Source organism: Dermacentor silvarum, chromosome 7 (assembly GCF_013339745.2).
Source record: "Dermacentor silvarum isolate Dsil-2018 chromosome 7, BIME_Dsil_1.4, whole genome shotgun sequence".
Classification (NCBI taxonomy): Eukaryota; Metazoa; Arthropoda; class Arachnida; order Ixodida; family Ixodidae; genus Dermacentor; species Dermacentor silvarum.
The window spans coordinates 2,087,755-2,107,911 of record NC_051160.1 but is presented as its reverse complement, the minus strand read 5'-3'; the positions used below and the strand labels follow the sequence as shown (position 1 = coordinate 2,107,911).

The 20,157-nt window shown below is 51.0% G+C and overlaps 1 protein-coding gene across 5 annotated transcripts in view; it reads left to right on the top strand.

Moving 5' to 3' along the window:
- The window catches only part of LOC119457444 (uncharacterized protein DDB_G0271670-like), a 158,173-nt gene that overhangs the window by 79,426 nt on the left and 58,590 nt on the right, over positions 1–20,157 (top strand). For all 5 annotated transcript variants that reach the window (XM_037718995.2, XM_037718997.2, XM_049670087.1 and 2 more), the window contains one exon: positions 1,763–2,475. In XM_037718995.2, coding sequence (XP_037574923.1) covers positions 1,763–2,475 — 713 coding nt within the window. The remainder of the gene's footprint in view (positions 1–1,762; positions 2,476–20,157) is intronic.

Below are 20,157 nucleotides of genomic sequence, written 5' to 3'. Positions count from 1 at the left end.
TTGAACTTACGCTAGCAAGGCGCAGACACCGAAGCGTCTGTTTGATGATGCAGTGTGGTAGAGTGGCGCCATCTAGCATGCGCTTGGCGAGTGAATGCTGTTGCATTCTTAAAATTTTAGATGTTGATGCAAACATCTCGTTTTTGTAAGCGTTTTTTTTTTCTTCTTTGTCTGGGATTGACATGTGATGCATAAGAGGCTTCAGACAAGCTGACATGAACTAGAGCGAACACTATGCACACAAAAAAAGGAGTCTTTTGGGCTGGATCCTGTATCCTCGCGCACGTGTGGCGGTCACACGCAGAGTTGCGCATTAGCTTGCGGACGTTTCCATATCCTAATTATGCCATAACTTGTAAAAACTAGTTGCAAAAGATCGTGTGACTTCTCTTTCTGCGCATCGAGGTCTCGCCGGTATTGCGAGCAAAGGTCAGGAGCGCGCGCCTGTCTGCTGAAAAGACTGTAATTCGCTGCGCTGAGCTTAGCGTAGACAGGTGTTATGTCGTGTTTGAATAGGTTAATTCATGTGATTATCATGCAAGAGCCGCGCTAGAGCGCGCAATGGCTTACCATTACCCTGTAAGTGTATGCCTTTCGGTCCAGTCAGTCTTGTACAGCGTGGTTCTCTTGCGTCATAACTTGTGTGCGTCACGAGGTGGTTCCGCCACTCCTTTTATAGCTGGACATGTCGAAACTTTAGCGAATTGCGGAAACAGCGAAAAATATTATTTCGCGACTCATAAGCACGCAGCCTTGCGACTGACGTGTGCAGGAAGATCTGGTATGCTGTAAGTGGTGATGGGTCGTATGCATTTCCTACATTCATTTCGTGTCCGCGTGCTTCGGATGCTTATTGCTTAGCTTCTTTCTTCAGTTTACGCTTTGCGAAAACTTCGGTGGCCAGGTGCTGTGACGGGGGCACGGAGAGCGTTGACAGCAAGTTATGGTGATCAGAATGTATCCAAGGCATACTAGCGCGACGAACCATTGACAAAGCACAATCACAGAGACAAGCGGCAGAGCAAGAGCGACGAAGGCATTTGTTTTCCGGCGCACAAAAAGCAATTCGTGCGCTGCAGGCTGCATATTTTAAAGTTCACCGCCCGTAGTGACAGTTAGGGTGGTGATTTGGGCGAGTTGGTTCATTGTGGAATGGCTTTAGCGCTGGCAGACAGTGACGCAAGAAGTGGCTCGGACACACGAAGCGCTTTGTGTTTCTTTTGCATTAGGTGCGACCTTGTCTGTAAGCGCTGACAGTATAGTGACAGCATAGTCGCATTGTGGGCGCAGCGTTCTCGTCTTACCTCTTCTTCTTTCTTGCCCCTTCTCTAACGTACGGCAGCAAACCGGTCAGATTTACCTCCATGGCTTTTAACTTGCTTATTGCTCTCTGTATGACGTCTGTAGAATAAGGTAATTCTCGCATAAGACTATTTGTTGCAGGGCTACTTGGTTCATACTTTTTTATGCTGTAGAAGACGCGAAACCACAGGACGAAAGAGCCTTCCTCGCAACTACGCTCTTTCCTGTCATCACGTCGTTCCTCGTCTTTCACACCATAATCAAAGCCTCTCTGGCATGTTTGATCTACAGTGTGTCTTCGTTGCAGTGACATATACAACTAGGACAGCGACAAGTTCCTTTAAAATACGTATCGGGGATAATCTATATCGTTAATGATTCTTACGTTTGTTATTTATTTATCGTGTGGGTGGCAAACCGTGCAATTTCAACGGGTCCCTGTTTTTCTCTCTTCTCGCAGCATCGCTACGCCGAAGCCGTTCGGACGGAGGCGGCGACACGTCCTCGGACGAAGAGGAGTACGACGCGGCGTCCGGCACGACGCTAGCCGACGGCGTCTCCTCGCGGGCCATGACAAACGGCGCGTGCCGACGCAACACCAGCGACGTCGAGGACGATGATGACGATGAAGACGACGACGAAGACGACGAGGAAGTGCGTGACCTGACGTGGAGCGGTCGCGGCGTAGGAGGTGCGGGCGGTGCCGGAGCCGTCGGCGAGGGCGTCGCCAACGGCGTCCACGGCTCGGCGTCGTCGGCCGCCTCCTCTGCGCGCTCGTCGTCCCAGCGGTCCTCCTCGTCGTCCTCGACCGCCGTGGTACCCCCGACGCCCGTCGAGTTCCGCGCTTCGCCGCCGCTGCACGTGCACCGGCCGTACAACGGCTCCCCACCGCCCAAGGTGTTCCACGCGGCGCCGGGCGTGGTCGGCGGCTTGTCGTCGTCCTCTTCTTCGACCTCCTTGGTGTCGTCGTCATTGTCCACGACGTCGACGGGCGCCACGACGCTCACGCTGTCCGCGTCCGCGCACATCCCAGCCTTTGAAGTGTGCGCCGTGAGCCCGCGCAAGCGCCACCGGCAGGACCGGGGCGGAGGTGGCACGGCGTTCGGAGTCTTCTCGCTCGTCGACGGCGGACCCGTCCAGCGGCCCTGCCTGGACTTCGAGAAGATGCAGCAGGTCAGTGGCTTCTCCCACGCACGCTTGTCGTCGTCGTCAATACAGGGCTGCGGCACTGGGGTCGTTATTGTAGGATTGCGGAAGGTCGCGAATCGAGGTTCCCTTGGTGTTCGCCCCAACATCCATCGCCAAGGATGTCTCGCCGGTGGTGCTTTCTGGTGCGAGAATACGCTGTTAAATTAGGGAAACAGGTAGCTATAGGGGAGGCTGCAATAGTTTTGTTCTTTACCGAGCCAAGTTGTAATGGTCGAGAGCCGAATGATCGATCTATCGATGATCACTCGCTTAGCACCAGTCGTCCTTGTGAAAGGATAACGATTACAGGGGGTCGTGTGAGGTGAGATGGATTTGTTATAATATCGCAAGTATGCTCGCAAGTATCGCAAGTATGCGGAAGTGCGCTGGTGCTGAGGGCGGCTGTAAAATAAGACCTCTTTGTTAAGGCGGGCCACAGTAGTGCATCGAAACAAATCGGTGTAGCGAAGCGGTCTACCGATCCGGAAAGAGGGTCAAATTTGATTTCAGTCCTTTCCTAAACGGTATGACCGAGGTTTGCTGGACGGCGCCGCGGCAGTCCTTAAGAACGGTTTTGCCGGTGGCTATCACGCCACTGTAGTACCTTTAATTGCGGTGTCATGGCTGTAGTAGTAAAGTGACGCATGTTGTTAATAAGCGTAAAATGTACGCCGTTACTGTCGGTCTGTTCTTTCGAAACAACTTTGGTCGTTTTGTCTGGCAGCGAGAGTATGCCAATTTATTGTTGCCAGCACGCGGACTTTCTTTTCACTATGTGTAGACCGCATTTCCCCTTTCTTCACTTCCATCTTGCGCCTGGGTAAACAACCTGCGGCGGCGGATCGTCGCGCATTAGGCTTTCTCTCCTTTGCCTCGATAGGTGTATGCTCTCGGTCCCGGGTCACTGAATACACAAGACCTGTGGTTTCCACACTCTCCGTTCGTTGCTCAACGCCGGTTACCTCCCCACATTATGCGTGCCATAGGCTCGCCGAAGCATAATATTACTGTCCATGAAAGGGCGCGCAGAAAGTGTTGCGCGCCCCATTGTAACAGGTCCTCTCTTTCATCTATGCGCTCGCCGTTCGTTGTCTCGGGGCCCCCTGAATGCGCGATCACGTGGAGCAACGTTCCGCTTCAATGGCGAATGCCTTCTCTTCTTGCTGTCGCCACTCTGTATATTCACCGGGCCTCCATCGCGTGAACTCTACTATATGCCACAGCGTCTAGCGTGCGCGGCGTAACAGCGCTGTCATCTGCATCGCCATTGTGTTCCGTGACATCTTTTACTTTTATTTTATGCGACGACCTCCGGCTCGCGCCCGAGTGCCCGTGAACTGCGGAAATTTTGAGAGGTCTCTGAATAGAAGAGCTCTTCGTGGCTTACCTTCACGTGGCGTGGTTTTTTTGTTGCACGGCTCAAAGCTTATCCGCCGCCCTGCTCATGAATGCTCGGTCGCCATGCCATTCCGCTGCACGGTCGGGGACCGGCTGACGGTAATATTACGGCGGGACGCAGAGTTGCGAAACTAGCTGCTTGTGTGGATTTCAGTTGGAGAAGGATGAAAGAGAAAAGCAGAAGGCAGGGATGTTAACCAGAATATACAAAATAAGTATACCTATGTGGTTAATAGTCACTGATGGCCTAAAGCCATAAGCGAGCTGTATATGCTTTTCTATGTAATCATTTTTATTTATTTGCTTAGCATTTGTTTTATTCCTTTCCGGCTTCATAAAGTTTAAAACAGACGAACTACGGCGCATCTCTCATAGTCCAGATGTGGCTTTTATACGTGAAAACCAGCCGTCCATCGAACCTCAACTGCCGTTCTCGTTTCCGTTCCGACATTCAGAAAGAACGGTGACGCTTAGAAGTATGCGTACCGTCTAAATGTAACGCCTAGAAGAATGTGTACCGGTGTACTTCTAAAGCTCTGTAATGCGGCCACATCCCTACTCCGAAGCCATGGCTGAGGGCTGCAGGACGATGAGGGGGAGTAGAAAAGAAGTAAGGAAAGGGCGTCTGCCAGCGCTATTCGCCCCGCTATCACGTCGCACTGCGGCGGTATCGCCATCAGCCACTGAAGCCGATCAACCGGGCGCTAATTTGGCGCCGCGCGGCCGGCCTTTCGGCAGCGGCGCTCGCCGAAGAGGCGACACCTCGCTCTCCCTTACGTCCTCCTCTTCAGTGCTACCTATTGATTGGGGTCGCCGATGGAATGGACATTTCTGTGACGCGCTGCGTTCGGCTCGCCTGTTTGGTTTGCTGCGTTTGCCTTTCCCTTCGATCAGTAGTCTCCCCCCCTGTTGCCGTATTGGCATAATGCCGGTGCACTGTGTTTCAGCAAAACCGTACAGCGCTGGCAAATGTGGAGCTGCGATTGTCCCAGCATCGATGAAGGCTCCGCTGGTGTAGGACGACTTTTTTCCCCGGTGTCTGTTTTGTTTGCATTGATTCTTGTTTTGTTTGCATTGATTCGTTCGTTTCTTATTCCGCGTAGTGTACATATACGGTGCCGAAGATAAAAAGGCAAAGGAGTTGGTGGGAGCGTTATCCGTATATAATGTGGCTTCGCAGCGAACTACTAAGGCGCGGAATGTCCACACGACACAAATGAACATTGTAACATATGCTTACCTGCGCCTCGGCTTTTCCCCCTTTGACTGATGGGATTAACCAGCTGCTAGTCACAATAGTGTGGCTCGAGAACTCCTTGCTGGAGTACGTATATACAGTCGGGTGCTTCACGATTCTTGCGTGCACACGAGACGTTGGTGCAACTACGACCGACCAGAGCTGGAGGACACTCAAACGCGGAGGGCTGCGGAATTGCGCTCGTACTACGGTGTGTGCTCAGGTTCGTCTGTCTGCATCGACATTGTTAACTGCTGACACGAGTAGCCGCTCAACCGTTCAGAACTAGCAAAGCCTCGGTGTTTCGGCACGCTGGTTATTAATTAGTGCCTACGGTGATACTCTACAGCTTCCTCAGATGCTGTACGCTTTTAGCAGAAGGCGAGAATCGGTACGTATGTACCTCCCGAAGTGTTCCCTTCCAATTTACTTACGCTGCTTTCGCTTTTACGCCTTTGTTTTATCGGCCGGAATCGTATAAGCGCGCCTTCAGTGTTCCACTCCCTCTCACTTTCAGGCGCCTCTTACAGAAGTCAGCAGCGTCCGGATTTCGCCCCGCAACCGGCCGATCGCTGCCGCCGCACGCGATGCCGGCTTTTCGGCTAATTGCAATCGAGTCTTGCGATTTCTCTCCCCCTCCGCGATCGTTTCTGTCCCATACGAGGCACTCTTTCTCTCTCTAATCCGTTCTGCGCCCCTCTTTCTCGACGTGATGCGGGGCCGCGGCTCCGTCGATGCTCGGTGTGTCGCTCTTAATTCCCACTCCCTAGACCTCCTCATCTTCCCATGTTTCACCCTCTCTCGCTCTCTCTCTCAATCCCGCCTTCTCCTTTTTTTCCGCCCTTGCCAGGTTTGTTAATTTGGCGCCGAACTTCCGTCGGCTGACTATCTCGCTCCCCGCCTTCGAACTCCTTTTCCAATGTTGGCTGTTTGCTATCGTAACGTTTTATTTTTTTAATGGCTTGTTTCGACGAGGCTTGCTTGCTGCTGCTGTCGTACCTCTCGTGTTGTGCGTGCTGATGGGCTGCGACGTTTCGCTTCGTTGTTCTTCCCTCCACTGACTACCCCCCCCCCCCTCCTCTCTCCTGACATACACACTACCCCCACCCCCACTCTAGTGCTACTGCTACCACTATAGTCGTGGCCGCACGATAACGTTCGCGTGTTCGTGCCGGATCCTCTGGCAGCCATTAGCCTTTCCGGTCTCTTCTTAATTTTCGCGGTTTTTTTTCTTCCTTTCTTGTTCCTGATTCTTTTCCCCCTCAAAGTAGCCAGCTTTTTTTGTCGTCCGAAACTTTGTTTCGTCACTTTTTATCATTTTTTTTTATTCGACGTCTCCAGGCGGCCGCCGCTTATCGCGCTGATGGTCCTATCCTCGTCGACGTGGAGCCGGTGCGGAGGTTTCTCCACTTTCGCTTTTGTAGCCGTTTCACTCCGTGCCAAGGACGATCGTTTATCTCGCGTCGTTGCGTTCGTTTATCGTCTATTATTTTTTCCCGTCTCTCTCTCTCTCTCTCCGCGGCCTAATGGCGGAACGTTTGTTATCCTGTCGAGTCCGCTGATGAGCCCAATGTTTCCGTTACACCGTCCCTGTCTTTTAATGTACTACAGACTACGACGGCTTGGCTAGCATTAGACGACGACCTGTCGTGGCAGAGATACGCTTCCTTTGCCAGAGGAGCAGAGGGGCATTAAAACTAAGTACTGAATCGGTCTGCCGAGCGCCAGATCAGTTTTTGAAACATTCTGGGCGTTTTTTTTTTAATTTTATTTTTTGAATTACCTTTCGGTCTATCGACTACAGTACCTAATTGTCTGAGAATTGTGCCGCAACATGTTTAGTACTGTCACCCGTATGTGCGCTTGTGATTCTATGACCGCAGTGACGTTTGGTTTTGCCGGCTTTAATAATAATCATATTGTTATAAATCGCCTTTTGCTTGGGATAATGTCCACGGCATTTCCGACGTGTCCTATAGTCGTCGCTACTGTCATGCACCGCCGCTAGGTGGCAGAATAAGATACATCTGTTAGCAATGTTAGCTGTTTTGTTGAAATTAGATGTTTTTAGCTGTTTGGAAACTCCATTTCAGATGTAGATGAAGTAAATTCAGCATAAGTAAGGTAAACCCAATCAATGGTTAAATGAGGTCGTAGTTACTCCGCCCGAGGCCCTGGATTTTAAAGATGCAAGACTGACAGAAGTTCGGTGGCGTAAAGGCAGGGAAACCACCACAGGATGAGTGGGCGAATACCCTTGTATAGAATAACAAAATAATTTGAAATGTGAGGGAGTGTTTCGCACGAGCCATGCGTCTCGAGTGACGGAAATAAACGCCGAAGAAAGTGGACCAACGACCCTTATCTGGTAGGGGCAGCGGATATGTACGGCAGAATCACTTCGTTTCAAAGAGAATGGTCATAAAATCCACCTATCCTCGAGTCCATTAATCGAGCTGGGTGAATTGCCGGCGAGTTTTCGTCTATATAGCAGTCGGACTCAGTCTGTCTTTACTGCCGCTCGCTCATTTCCGTGCGCCATAGGAAAAGTTAGATTTAGCCCATTGTTTACTATATTGGTAAGGATGGTGTTGGTAATCTAGCGTTGGTTGAACCGCAAGAGAGCCAGAAACGAGAAGCGGCATGCGTGCCTCCGGTAAGAACGAAAGCCCGCCCTCCCCTTCCAGCCCGCCTCGTTCACTGCTAATCTGTTAGCGCGATCCTTGCATTCAACGGGTGTCCAAGGTTGAATTAGTTGCGTGCAATGGACGAGTCTTTCTTGCATTTCCCCGTAGCTGCTTCGTTGGCGTCATCGTAGCGTCTGGCGGCACTGCGCGTAGCTGGTGAGACGGTGTCTGTAGAGCCCGGGACACGTGTCGGTTCCTGGCTTCAAGAGTTGGGCAACGACAAAACCGCACATACACACTCCTCTCGCTCTGTATATGTCCGCTGCGTCCTTCCGTCCCGGCGAGAAGTGATTTACGATTGTCACAAGCGACGGGTGAGACGGATTTATATATCTTCTTTTTCATCGTGCTCGCGAGTGTGGCAAGCTGACTGTCGCTGCTTGCGTCGACGACGAAGGCGCGCTGGAGTGGCAAACACCGTGTTCACTCGCATATAGATCGGGCACAAGTGCAGAATGATGTGTTCCCCATTCCACGTGACTTAACAGCCACATGAGAGTTAGCGGACTTCTAACAGTTTGCAAAGCACTTGAAGAAAACTCCCTCCGTAACATTTTTGTGAAAGCTGAGCGACCCATAAATGAAGGGGTGAGCGCTGCCAGAGTTGGCACTGGAAGTATTTTGACGGTGAGAACACTACTGGGCTTCCAGATTACCTTTGATATCCATCTACTGCCGCCATACCGTTCTTAATCTACCTGTTAAAACAACTTCGTCTTGCTTGTACTGCGCCTTCATCATGCGCTCATAGTCGCTTCCCTTGATTCATGGGGGTGAACGTTTTGCATCGTCTCGCACCAAAGAACCACCTAGGGTGCGTTAACGTGCACCTAAATCTAAGTACACGAGCGTTTTCGCACTTGACCCCCAACTAAATGCGGCCATTAATCGAACCCGCACCGTAGCCACAGCGTCGGGTAACGCTTCGCGTTATGCTCGTGATATATATATATATATATATATATATATATATATATATATATATATATATATATATATATAATCAGCACACACGCAGGCAAGAAGTGCTCGACCTATATTTGGATGAGTGCGGTACGTGTCTCGCTTGCCGAGCGCTGTGTCGCGACGCGCCCGCTGGGCTGCTAGCGATGCGGAAGTCGTTATACGCCATATACCAGTTCTTCGTCTGCGATTTTTATTATCCCCCCTTTTCTCGTCTATTGCACTGTGAAGGCTCTTCCTTTATCGCTCTCGCCGTTTACGCTCTGCGAGCTTTCCCGTCTCCCGACGCGTCATCTAGCAACGTCGTCGTTGATACAAAACCGCGACTCATGTTCAGGTGTTGCAACCGTTTCGGTACATTCATATGATGCTCAATGTCAGGGCCGAGATAGCGTTTTAATTAACAAGAGGTTGTATGACAGTGACCTAGAGTGCCGTGACGGCAATCCACTGTTAACGATTCCTCCCTGTCTGGTCTTATCTGGTGGGGACAGCGGATATGTACGGCTGACCAGATCGACTAATACAAGCACGCGTTGCATTCATACGAATTCACTAAATCTATTTCCCCCGCTTTGCACCCCTGCGCTATACCGCAGTTGCGACGCAAGCATTTATCGGAAGTAGACCATGTCGGCTAATCCCTAATACCGGTAGTGACCCAGCTGTAGACTTTTTTTTTTTTTTTCAGCACTGTGGCAACAGTGTGCTTTGTGACTTTCGAAAACTCACGGTCGCATGTGTTTCGTACGCAAGGTTGCCAACAAAACAGAACTGCATTTTGGGCCGTACGCATTCGATAATGTCTACTTTGTTAATATGTTGGAAATGAGAAACACGTCTCGTGATTCGAGCTCCCGTATTGAACTTTTCTCGCGTATTTCAGAGTAATAATTTATAAAGCCACATTTTAACGACGGAGCAAGGCTGGTAGTGGCTAGAGGCTCCTGAATAATATCGGGCTATTGGAACTTGGCTGTCTGTACATTACCCGCCAAACTTCTAAACTTAGCGGCTGGTTTTAGACAGCGAAACACAAGTCTTTTTGTGAAAACATTGAAACGCTGCATGCCACCAACACACCGGAGTACGCGGAGAACCAAGGGCCGCGTTCGCAACGCTTTTAGTTTGTAAGTGCTCTTCGCTATTGGCTGGCCGGCTTCGATAATAATAGATGTCCAACATGAGGATTGATTGGAATATCACTCTCATGTGATTGAGTAGTTGTAGCGTAAGATCTCTTCATGCCTATTGGCACAGTTTTCCGTCTCTCTACTGGCTCAGTGCGGACCCCGTCCGCAGTGCCCGCTGGCGCTTTTCCCCCTTGCGCGCCTGGGTGTCGTGTCGAGGCGCCGTCGTGTCAGACGGAACGTGTTGCCTCGCAGGTGGCAGCCAGATGTCCCCATGTTCTCGTTCTTCGCAGCGCCCGACACTCTCCTTGCCTTCTTTCTCCCGAAGGTCTTGTTCCAAGTCCGCGTCTCGGCTGTCCCCAGCCACTCTCGCGTCTCTCGGAAGCAGATGGACCACACACTGGCGCATCGTGGCTTCGGTTTCCTTGTCGCCTCTCGACTCTTCTCAATGTCACCATCTATGTGCAGTACGGCGGAAGCTATATACGCGACCCGTCGTGCAGGCCGTTCCGCGAAGCAGCGGCTTGTCGCTGGAGAGAGGAAGAACGCTTCGCCTAATGTCGAGTGTTATTTTCAAACGGGACAATGACTGCTCAAAATTATAACAGTAGCAGCCGTAGCTAGAGATGGTGGCAGGAGCGGACCCTCGATTGTCCCTTCCGCAAAAAAAAAAAAAAAAAAAAAAAAAAGTCGCATCTAGAAAGGGCTGGATGCTCTCTTGTTTTCCGCGCCAACCTTGCTCTGGCTGCAGGGCTTGTGTTCCAGTTGAGCATTTGGAGGCCTCGCTCTACGCCGCAGTGGCGGGCTTCCGGAGTCGACCACCCATACCGACTCGGCCATTGGAATTCTACATGAAATGTTGCACTTGTCACTCAGACAGCAATCTTTTTGGACCGCTGCCTGTTATGCAAATTGCACTAATACCCGTGCCACACGGACAAAGTGCACTTTGAGCGAGTGCATTTCGCGGCTAGTGTCATTCGCAGGCTGGCCACACGGGAACGCTTAGTGACACTCACTGTAGAGCGCACTCGCCGGCGAGTGTGTTCGGCGAACTCACTTCGCGGCGGCGAAGTCTGTAGCCTCGTTAGCAATGCTTAGAAGGTACATAAAGTGATATTGAAAGAATAGTCAGGGAGTAATTTTTAATAACCACGCCGGGTAATGGCTGCGCAGTTGTTTGGCGGATCGAGTCGTTTTGACTATTGCTGGTCAAGTTGCCGTCGTTGCCGGCGCTTGTAAAGGTGGATTGTAAATGTTGTTTCTAGCAATAATAAACTGTTTTCGTGCACACATTTTTATATTAATAAATATATGCTTTCCCGTCTGACTCCCGGTCGCCATGGCCATCAATTTGAAAGAACACTTTTCTTTCTCGTGTAGCAGCGCACCACCAAAGTGACACTCAGCGCGCTAAAGTGCACTCGCTCTAAGTGCACTTTACTTTGCCCGTGTGGCACAGCTGTTACACTCTCGGCTCTTCTGCGCGCCACCGACACCACCTCCTCGTCACTGTGTCACGTATGATGCATTGTCGTTGAGAGGTTGCCGAAACAACAGAGCCGACTATCGGCATCCGTAGGAAATAGCATATTCGGGCTTGTTCGACATTGTTCCAGGCTTGCCTTTTCGCGGTCTATTCGCTCCTCTATATGGTGCTCGTCGGATGGTGCTCGTCTTCTTTTGATTCGTTGAAAACCTGTCGGACGTCTGTTGAGAACCTATAGGTCGTAGAGCTGTAAGAAACTTGTAGGAGAGTTTTTGGAAATGTGTTGGATGACTGTATCAGAAATTTGTTGGAAGCTATTAGAAATCTGCTGAAAACTTGTCGCGAAACTGTTGGGAATCTATTGGAAACTTGGAAACTGTGTGCGCTGCGTTGGACGGCTTTGAGGCAAGTGTTTCTCGCTTTGCTATCAGTGTGAGATATGCCACGTTTTCTAATCGCGGCACTTCGTGGTTGTTCGACCTTGTACTGTACTGAACCGTCGTCCCTGCAGTTACGTTTCTCGCTTTTTATATGCGTCACGCTTGGTATACGATGGACTAAAAAAAAAAAAAAAAAAAGCTGCCTAATGTGGCGGAAGCGAGAAATGATGACGTTAGATTCACTTTAAGGTAGCCCGAAGTTCCAAGTCCGGCTAAAGCGCCACACCTGCTTATTGCAGTTTTTACACCTTGATCTACGTGATATCCGCACCGGATCAGGGACAGGTTGCTTTAAAGCCATCGCCTGCGGAGCTTAAAGGCCAACTGGAATGAAATTTTGGACCACGTAAACAGCCTAAGAAAGCGTAGATATATAGGAGCTTCCGTGCGAATCTTGACGTGTGGAATACGAGCCTAAGCGTCACAAAAAAGATCGCAAACATACCTGTTTTGAATACCGGAACTAAAAAAAAATTATAATAATGTAAGCTGAACTTGGCCGTTCTGACGATGGAGACTTTGCTGAAAGACCGAGTTGGCGACGCCTTTGCGTCCCATCACAACTGTATAGTGGGAACAAAATCCTTCTCTATACTAACAGCACAAAGTTTTCAGTACGCCACCACATTGACTGAATCTAAATATACGCTCCTCGTTCCCTTCGATACGACGCGTCGTCTACACCTGCAGCTAACTTTTCTTGTGCGCCGTTCGGGCCCGTCTGTACGGCTTCTTTTTGTGCTTCCTGTCCGGCTCGCTTGATCTTTGGCGTTTTTATTTTTCCCAATAGCCTCCGTCATCGTACGGCTGGCCGCAAAATGGCGTAAGGTTCGCGGGTCGCTAGATGCGGTGGCGGCGCGGGTGGTGTGAGGGGGTTAGGGGGAGACCTTGAGAACCATTGTTGCCGTTACGTCATAGCTGGGCCGAGTTAACGTCGCGTCGCGCACGCACTTGCGGGTCCGTAGTGCCGTGCGGGTTGTACGGGTGCGCGGTCGTTAAAAAAGAGAGGACGGGATTGTCTCCTGCCCTTTCCCTACGCTCAAAGAGCGGTCTCTTAACGAGGCGAGCCGTTTCGCTACTCCGCTTCGTCTCGTTGTTTTTCTGAGCGTCCCTTTTGCCGTCAATGTGCTGGCGCAGCCGTCGTAACGTTTTGCTGGTGTCCTTCTACGAGTTTTACTTCGAGTGCCTGCTTTCATTTTGTCTTCTGTGCGCGCACCCCTTGCTAGCTGTTCTGGCCTCCTCTTGTAGTCGTGTGTGTGTGTCGCACTGACGAAGGGAGCACTTCTATCGCTTTGTTTCTTGCATTCTTTCTGTTTAGCGGGGTAAATAACACCACCGCCCTGCGCTGCTATTTTAAATTTTTTTTCTACATTTAGAGCACTAATGCGTAGCTGGCTGTTTTCTTCCTTTGTCTTACCTCTAAGCACGCTTATTTTTAATTCTTTGATTTTGTTTGAGTGTTGATGTCGGCGCCTTTGTGGACTGACTCTTCGGAAGGAGCAGCTCTGGTGGGAGGTAGTTTTTTTTTTTTTTTTTTTCGCAAGGAAGAAAATTCGCTTTCTCGAAAGAGCACCTCAGGGCTGCGAAAGAATAAACTTGCAAAGGGAGCCTAGAAAGTTTCTTCTTGTTTGGTCGGGTACTCAAGTTTCCTAGACGAGAGGTTACTGTTCTAAAAAAAGAAAAAAGAAAAAAAACACGCGTTTCATTTTCTTATTCGTTTGTTTGGAAACTGCGCACATATGACGCGCCTGTGCGAACAACCTCTGGCTGCGTGGCGTATAACACTCCTCCGTCTGTCACATTTGTGAGCGCACCGCTGAATCACGCGTTGTAAGATACAGGCGGCGCGCTCGCCATATACCGCGAAAAGGATGATTGTTTCGTGCATTACATACCGAAAAGCTTTTCACTGAGTAAATGAGATTTCCCGTGCCCTTCGTCCCGAGCCTTGCTTGGTGTTTCTTTTTCCGCGAACAGTTTGAGTGGGAGTGAAATGATGGGTTGTAGGTATTTAATAACTTGGAAATGGCGGCGTTCCTATTTGCAATTTAAGAGTAGCGTGCTGCACCTCTTCATATATTGCGATGATAAAGGGGATGCGGCCTGCGACCGGACATTGTGCATTTTTTCAAAGGAGTGAGAGCTAGTCGTGTGGGGTGGGGGCGGACGGCTGCTCTCTCTTGTGTCCTCTGCCCACGCGGTGCCAATAATTTACAGTTCCCGACAAATTCCCATTCGGCTTCTTAAGAAGTGTCCTCTGCACCGCGTGTTCTGGCGGCGGCCTGTAGCGGCGCTCCTCGCCTTTGAAGCGGGACCGCTCGGGAAACGAGGTTTCGGTTGGCCCCGGGGTCGTAAACGGGCGCGATGGTTCTTTTCTCCTTTTATTTACTCCGCTCCGACGACGCACCGCCGCGCCCATACCGGTGCCGTCAAATGTGCGCGAATATCTTTCTGTGTGTGTGCTGGTGTGTGTGTCAGCCTGTGCTTGCGCGAGCAGTTCGTTGGTGGGCGTGGGGTGTGCGGCGTTCGTTTGATGATAACCGCTGTCGTCGACCTTCACGTTTCCGTGCGGGAGAAGTCTGTCCGCTTGTGCGCGCGTGTGCGTGCGTGCGTGCGCGCTTGGTACGTGGCAGTGGGACAGGTCACTTATGCCTGGCGGTCTCGTCAGTTCGACGATTCTCGGGTGGTAAAACGCAGCCATACACAGAAGGAAGACACCCTCAATGGGGATTGGTGTGGCCCTTCCACCGTTCTTCACGTTCTGATCTTATCTAAACCGTTAGTCCACTGTGGCAGTACTGTAAGCTTTATGGAGCTAGTTAGTTGTCTATAGGTACACATTGAGTAAGTTAGGAACACGAAAGACAGGAAAATACCTGTAGATATGGAGCGAAATGCAAGAAGGCCCATGTGCCGTGCATTGGGTGCGCGTTAAGGAAACCCGGATGGCCAAATTAATCCGGAGTCCCCCCACTACGGCGTGCCTCGTAATATCCTTGTTTCCTGACTTGGGCACGTAAAACCCCATAACTAAATTTTTACCTGTAGATAACAATTGGCTTTCTTGGCAGAGCACGGCTACCGCCATGCCCAGTAAACTCCAGATACGCACGAAACGCTCCACCCCCTCTCCTTTTATATTATGTATAGTGCATAGCTGGTAACCGGGCTCTCGCTTTCCCGAGGGGCTGTACAACGTGGCGCGCTCTTTAATAGGTAACCATCATGGGCTGCTCGTCTTGCGCACGTGTCTCGCAGCACGTGCGTCGGTTAATTCCTGAAGGCGCTTGTTATCTCATCTGCTGCGCAGCCTGCAACGGCGCGCGGCGACGGAGACATTTCCGTGGAACGCACGGGGCCGCCTTGGCCTCGGTATCATTCGCTCCCGCACCCACTCGCCGGCCGTCGTAATGGCTGTTGACGTGCCTGCTGTATGGGCTGCGGCAGTTGTAAACGTTACCGCGATGAAGCGCGTTTATTGACCGCGCGTCGGCTTTGGAGGGCGAGAGTAGTCGGAGCACTTCATTGGTGAGGGTCGGCTCGAATTGGATGGTTAGTTACGGTTTCTTTCTTCCTCCCTTTCTGCGGACGCTATTGGCTGCTGTCGGGAGCGTGAGGCTTCGATAATAACTTCGTTAAAGCGTGTCTGGGTTGCATGAAAACACTAGAGAAAAACAAATGAAGAGGAGGCTTTCTGGATGCACGAATCGTGCGGGCTAGAAGCGCATGCCCCCCTCCCTCCCTTTTTTATCGCTGCGCAGCCGCCTGCAGTTTAATTATCGTAGCGGAGACCGGCGGCTGTCGCAAAGAGCAACGCCCGGCGATTGATTTAGTTTCCCCTCGGTGCGATGTATCGAGTGGTACGTTCGCTTCTCCCACCACGACTTCGAGTTCATCCGGATCGGTATTTCTCTCTCTCCGCGAGAGCTTCGCAACTTTTGCTGTATAGCCACAGAAGGGAGCTTCGTTTTGGCCACTCCTTTCTCCTTATTTTTTCTTCTTCTTTGAAGCAGCAGGCCCCCTCGTCGACACGAGTAGCATCTGCCAACAGATTACAAACTGTTTCACTTGATCGACACGAACAGTAATATTTCACGAGTCAGTGCCGCTGATGCATTTCAACTGATGTTATGGCCGCCGCGTGTATAGTGGCGTTTGTAGCTTGTAAGTAGCGCATTCTTGGAACAAGCTCCCTCGTAGGGTCGCTGAGCGCCGGCGTACGTGTGGGTCGAGGCCGAATGTCCTTGCAGCTGTTTAAAGATGCATTAGGAGAAAGATCATTTGATCATATACTAGTAAATTACCCTTCAGCAATACCCGAAAAGCCACTCTTATTGTGTGAAAATCGCTTGACAGGTGAAAAAAAAAAAAAAAAAAAAAACGTAGACTGGTGGCGACACCGTTCCGCGCCAGGACGCGGTGACATCGTAGATGTTGGCCGTGTCTACTCGGGTATACTCACTTTTTATTGGTAAAGTTGGCTTGTATTGCATTTTAAGAGATCCAGCGACAACTCTTACTGCGCTAGAATGGTCACAATGCGAGAAGTTACTTCGAAATCCCCGACATCACACTGACGTACCGGCGATCATATTTCGCCGCGAAATCTAGCATAGCTAGTTCGGCGCGAAACTTAGTGAAATCTAGTTAGCTTTGCAATGCCATTTTCTGTTTCAATGTCAACGTCTTATCGCAGAATGAATTAAAATAGTTGTGAAAGAATACCAGCGCTTGACCGCCGCCTGGTCATCCTCTCGTGTAACCAACTGACCGATGTATACGTTATACCTTCGTTCACCTGAGTGCGATTCTTAAACTTCTGGGGCATCGGGAACCCTTGATACGCCGTAGAGCAGACAGGAAAAAAAAAGGGCCGCTTTGTGTGAGGAAGCTAAACTAATCCTGTTAGACGAGACTATTTAGTTGTTAGATCCATGAAACGTGTCACCAGCGCAAAATCCAACGCAGCACAGTCGCTGACACTAGAAATGTACGTTGACTGACACAGGTAACGCTTGGGAAACGAAAGTCGCTCCTTTTTACTTGATGTCTTGTCAAATTTGCTTCGTCGGCCGTGAATCTATCTATCTAGTTATCTGTCTAATCTGAAAAAGTCAACGTCCCTGGTACCTTTACTCTTGCCGAGTGAGTGCACGTCGAAAAACGCAACAAACTTATTAGTGTTGCTGCCGGCGAGCGGTTGCGAGAAAAAGGCCGGTACCCGACCGAAAGGTTGGGAAAAAAAATGTTTTCAACGTGGACTGACTGTCACAGAAAGGGGCTAGAGATGGGAATACAATTCGGCGCCAAAAGCGATGCTTTGTTCCCGTAGGGTGAGGCAAATCCGGACGTGTCCGGGTCGACGTCAATGTATTTTCCCCCGGTTTCCTTCTCCAGCTTCGTGTTATCAGTGGCCTCGGGAGTGACGTCCAGGGCAGGCTGTCCAGGGAGAGAGTACGACAGGGGGGCGTTTGTGTGCGGGAAGCCCTGCGAGGAGCGCACGCCGACGGGCTGACGACGATCTCAGTTCGATGCACGCCGCAAGGAACGCACGGCAAGCGACCGCGCGCCGCTGCCTACTGAACTCCCTGCGCCTCGCGAACGGTGTGTTGGCCAGCGAGGGCTCTCTTATGTACAGCAGAGACGAGGGAAGCACGGAGGAGGACGCTGGCGGGGGAGGGTGGCGGTTCTTCGAGCTCGGGAGGAAAAAGATATCGATAATACTGAGTGCCGAGAAGATGAATGAGCACTTGGGGCTGGACCGCTCCCATTTGGATGCTCGTCCTTTCCTCTTTGCCTACCGGCCCCCCTCCTGGCGCGCCTCTTTTTCCCGTGGTGCCCGAGAAGCTCTCTCGTTTTCCTTCATCCCATTGCGCCTGAGCGGTGATGCCCTCGCGTAGAGCGGCAATCTTGCAGTGGCGTCCCCTCTTTCTCTCCTCCTGGTCGGGGAGAGAGGAAGAAAGAGGAAGCCGGTGGTGAGGAGAGTTGTGGACGAGGCGGGACGGGGGGTTGGCAAGGCAGAAGAGGAGGCGGAGGCTGGATCGGGCGCTTCGACGGCGCTGTGACGGGCGAGACTTTCCAAAGCGAGAAGATAGTCTTCTCGAAGGACAGAGAAGGGCAGCAGTGGAGGAACAAGGCGCACGGCGTGGTCGCGAGCCCGTCAAGAGAACAGCAACTTGGGGCAGGGTGAAAGGAGGACGCCCAATAGATCTGGCCCCGTTAGCGCGGCTGTCGCGCCTTCGTCGGCGTGCTTTATCTGGCGCTGGGCAGAAGGCGTGCTGCTTGCCTGCTTTGCCGTGCTGCTGCAGCGGTACTATACGTGCCGCCGTCCGAGCCGGAACTCGGGCGGGGTGTGTGTAGGGGGGGGCTGCTGCCGCTGCACGCCACGTTATATTATCCTCGTTGTCTTCTCCTCGTACCTAATGCCTTCCTTTCGTAGAGGCCGCGAATTTGTTGTTCTCCGCGCTTGCTTCGTATTACCTTCTCTTAATTCGTTTGGTACGCAGCGTGGATGTTTGCGCGCGTCGTTGCAGCGGCTGTCTTTCTTTTCGGGTTCTGCATTCTTACCTTCCTCGGGTTCCTCCTTCGCGTTGGCTGGATTGTTGCCTCTCCATCTGCCGTTTTCGGTCTTCGCTTGTTGTCCCAGCTGCCCGCTGCTACTTCCCCGCCAGTCACGTTCTCTACAGCACGTTGCCTTCTTCGTATCGGCGCCTCCTCCAGAATACGTGCCGAGCACGAAGTGCGTGGTGGGGGCTGCCCCCCGTGGATACACTTCAGCAGGAGCGAGCCGTGCTCCGTTCCGTTTTCAGAGCCCGTTCTGCCGAGGATGGCTGCAGATCCCGGGATCTTTATTTGCCGGCGATCGCGATGTGATCCTACCTTATGATGCTGTGCGTGTGTGCATGCACGTGCGTTTGTTTGTCCCTTTCTTACTTTCTCGGGTCTCCGCTGGCCTAATGGACATTCTGTAGAGGTGCTGAAGATTGAGGCTTGCGTCTGTTGATGTTTATTCGCGAGTCCTTGCTTCTTTTTTTTGCTATACTTTAATGAGCTCTCTTGCGAGTTCAGCAGCTCGCGCAGATAATCGTATTCGTTCGTTTGCCGCTGTGACATGCGCTAACACACGAGTAGTAATGGGCTTATTCGTGTGTGAGAATGTCGTTAGCTGGATCCTGCTTCTGAGTTCGGTTTAAGTATAATTTTCTCGCACGCTGCACCAGTGTGACAGAAGTGAACCCACGTAAGTTGCGTTTAGCAGCGATTCATTCAAATATGCAAGTCTGAACCTCATTCAGTGCTTGTTGCTGCGCATAGGTCTCCGTTGAAGTAGCGATCTTGTGGAAGTTAATTGAGTGGCAGGAACCAGGCAAATGACCGGCTTATAATCGATATTCGACATTTGGTTTTGTTTGTCTGTCTCATCATTTCTTCATTTCCTCTTTTCTTTCCTCTATTTTCATTCCTCTATTCCCTCTCCTGAAAGAGTATTCAGGCGTTGTGGCCCTCTCGGTGGCAGTTGTCAGCTTGCTCCCTCCCTATTTCCTTAGTGTTTTGTGTTATATGTGCATACAACATAATTACTTTCATATCGGCGCACCGTCACACATGTCGCTCGGCAACATCGTCTGACACTTTGCGCTCGAAACTTACATGCGTGGTGACCACGACCTGAAGGCCATTCCTGTGAGTCCTTAATAGTCACCGCTCGCGTTAAATTTGGTTGCAAGTGGCGGAATCCAATCCGCTTGTAGGCAGTGACAGCATTATACAAGATCATGTATAGATATTGCTCGGGGTAAGTAATTTTATTTATTTTTGTTCGTGGCGCACAGTCCGGTCCGTCGAGATCCGGCTACATGTGTACATTGCTTTTGCCTGGGACTGTTCACCAGGGACTTAGGCTCGCGCGCGCCACACACTTTTTTTTTTTCTTTTGCCGCTTCATGCAGCCTGAGGACGTTCGTCTGATCGCGTTTCTCCATCGAGCATGTTCACAATTTTCGGCAATGGGTTTGTTTAACCCACCGGCACTTATTTTACACTCAGTGAAATGTACGCAGTGCATCCACGCGATCTCAGATTCGAAAAACGGGATTGACTTTCGTGGGCAAGAGCAGGACAGGACGATTCCAGCGTTATATCTCCGTATAGCCGGTTTCGTTTTTCAGGCGTGAACTGTGTCGGCCTTAAAAGAAAGCCCCGAATACGGGCAGTATAGTTACTATAGTATGCCGCGAACTTCCCGATGGTCATTTCTGAAGGAAACGCTCTAATTTAAACACCGAGCTAAATGGAGTCATTCTGCCGCCTAGTATAAATATGG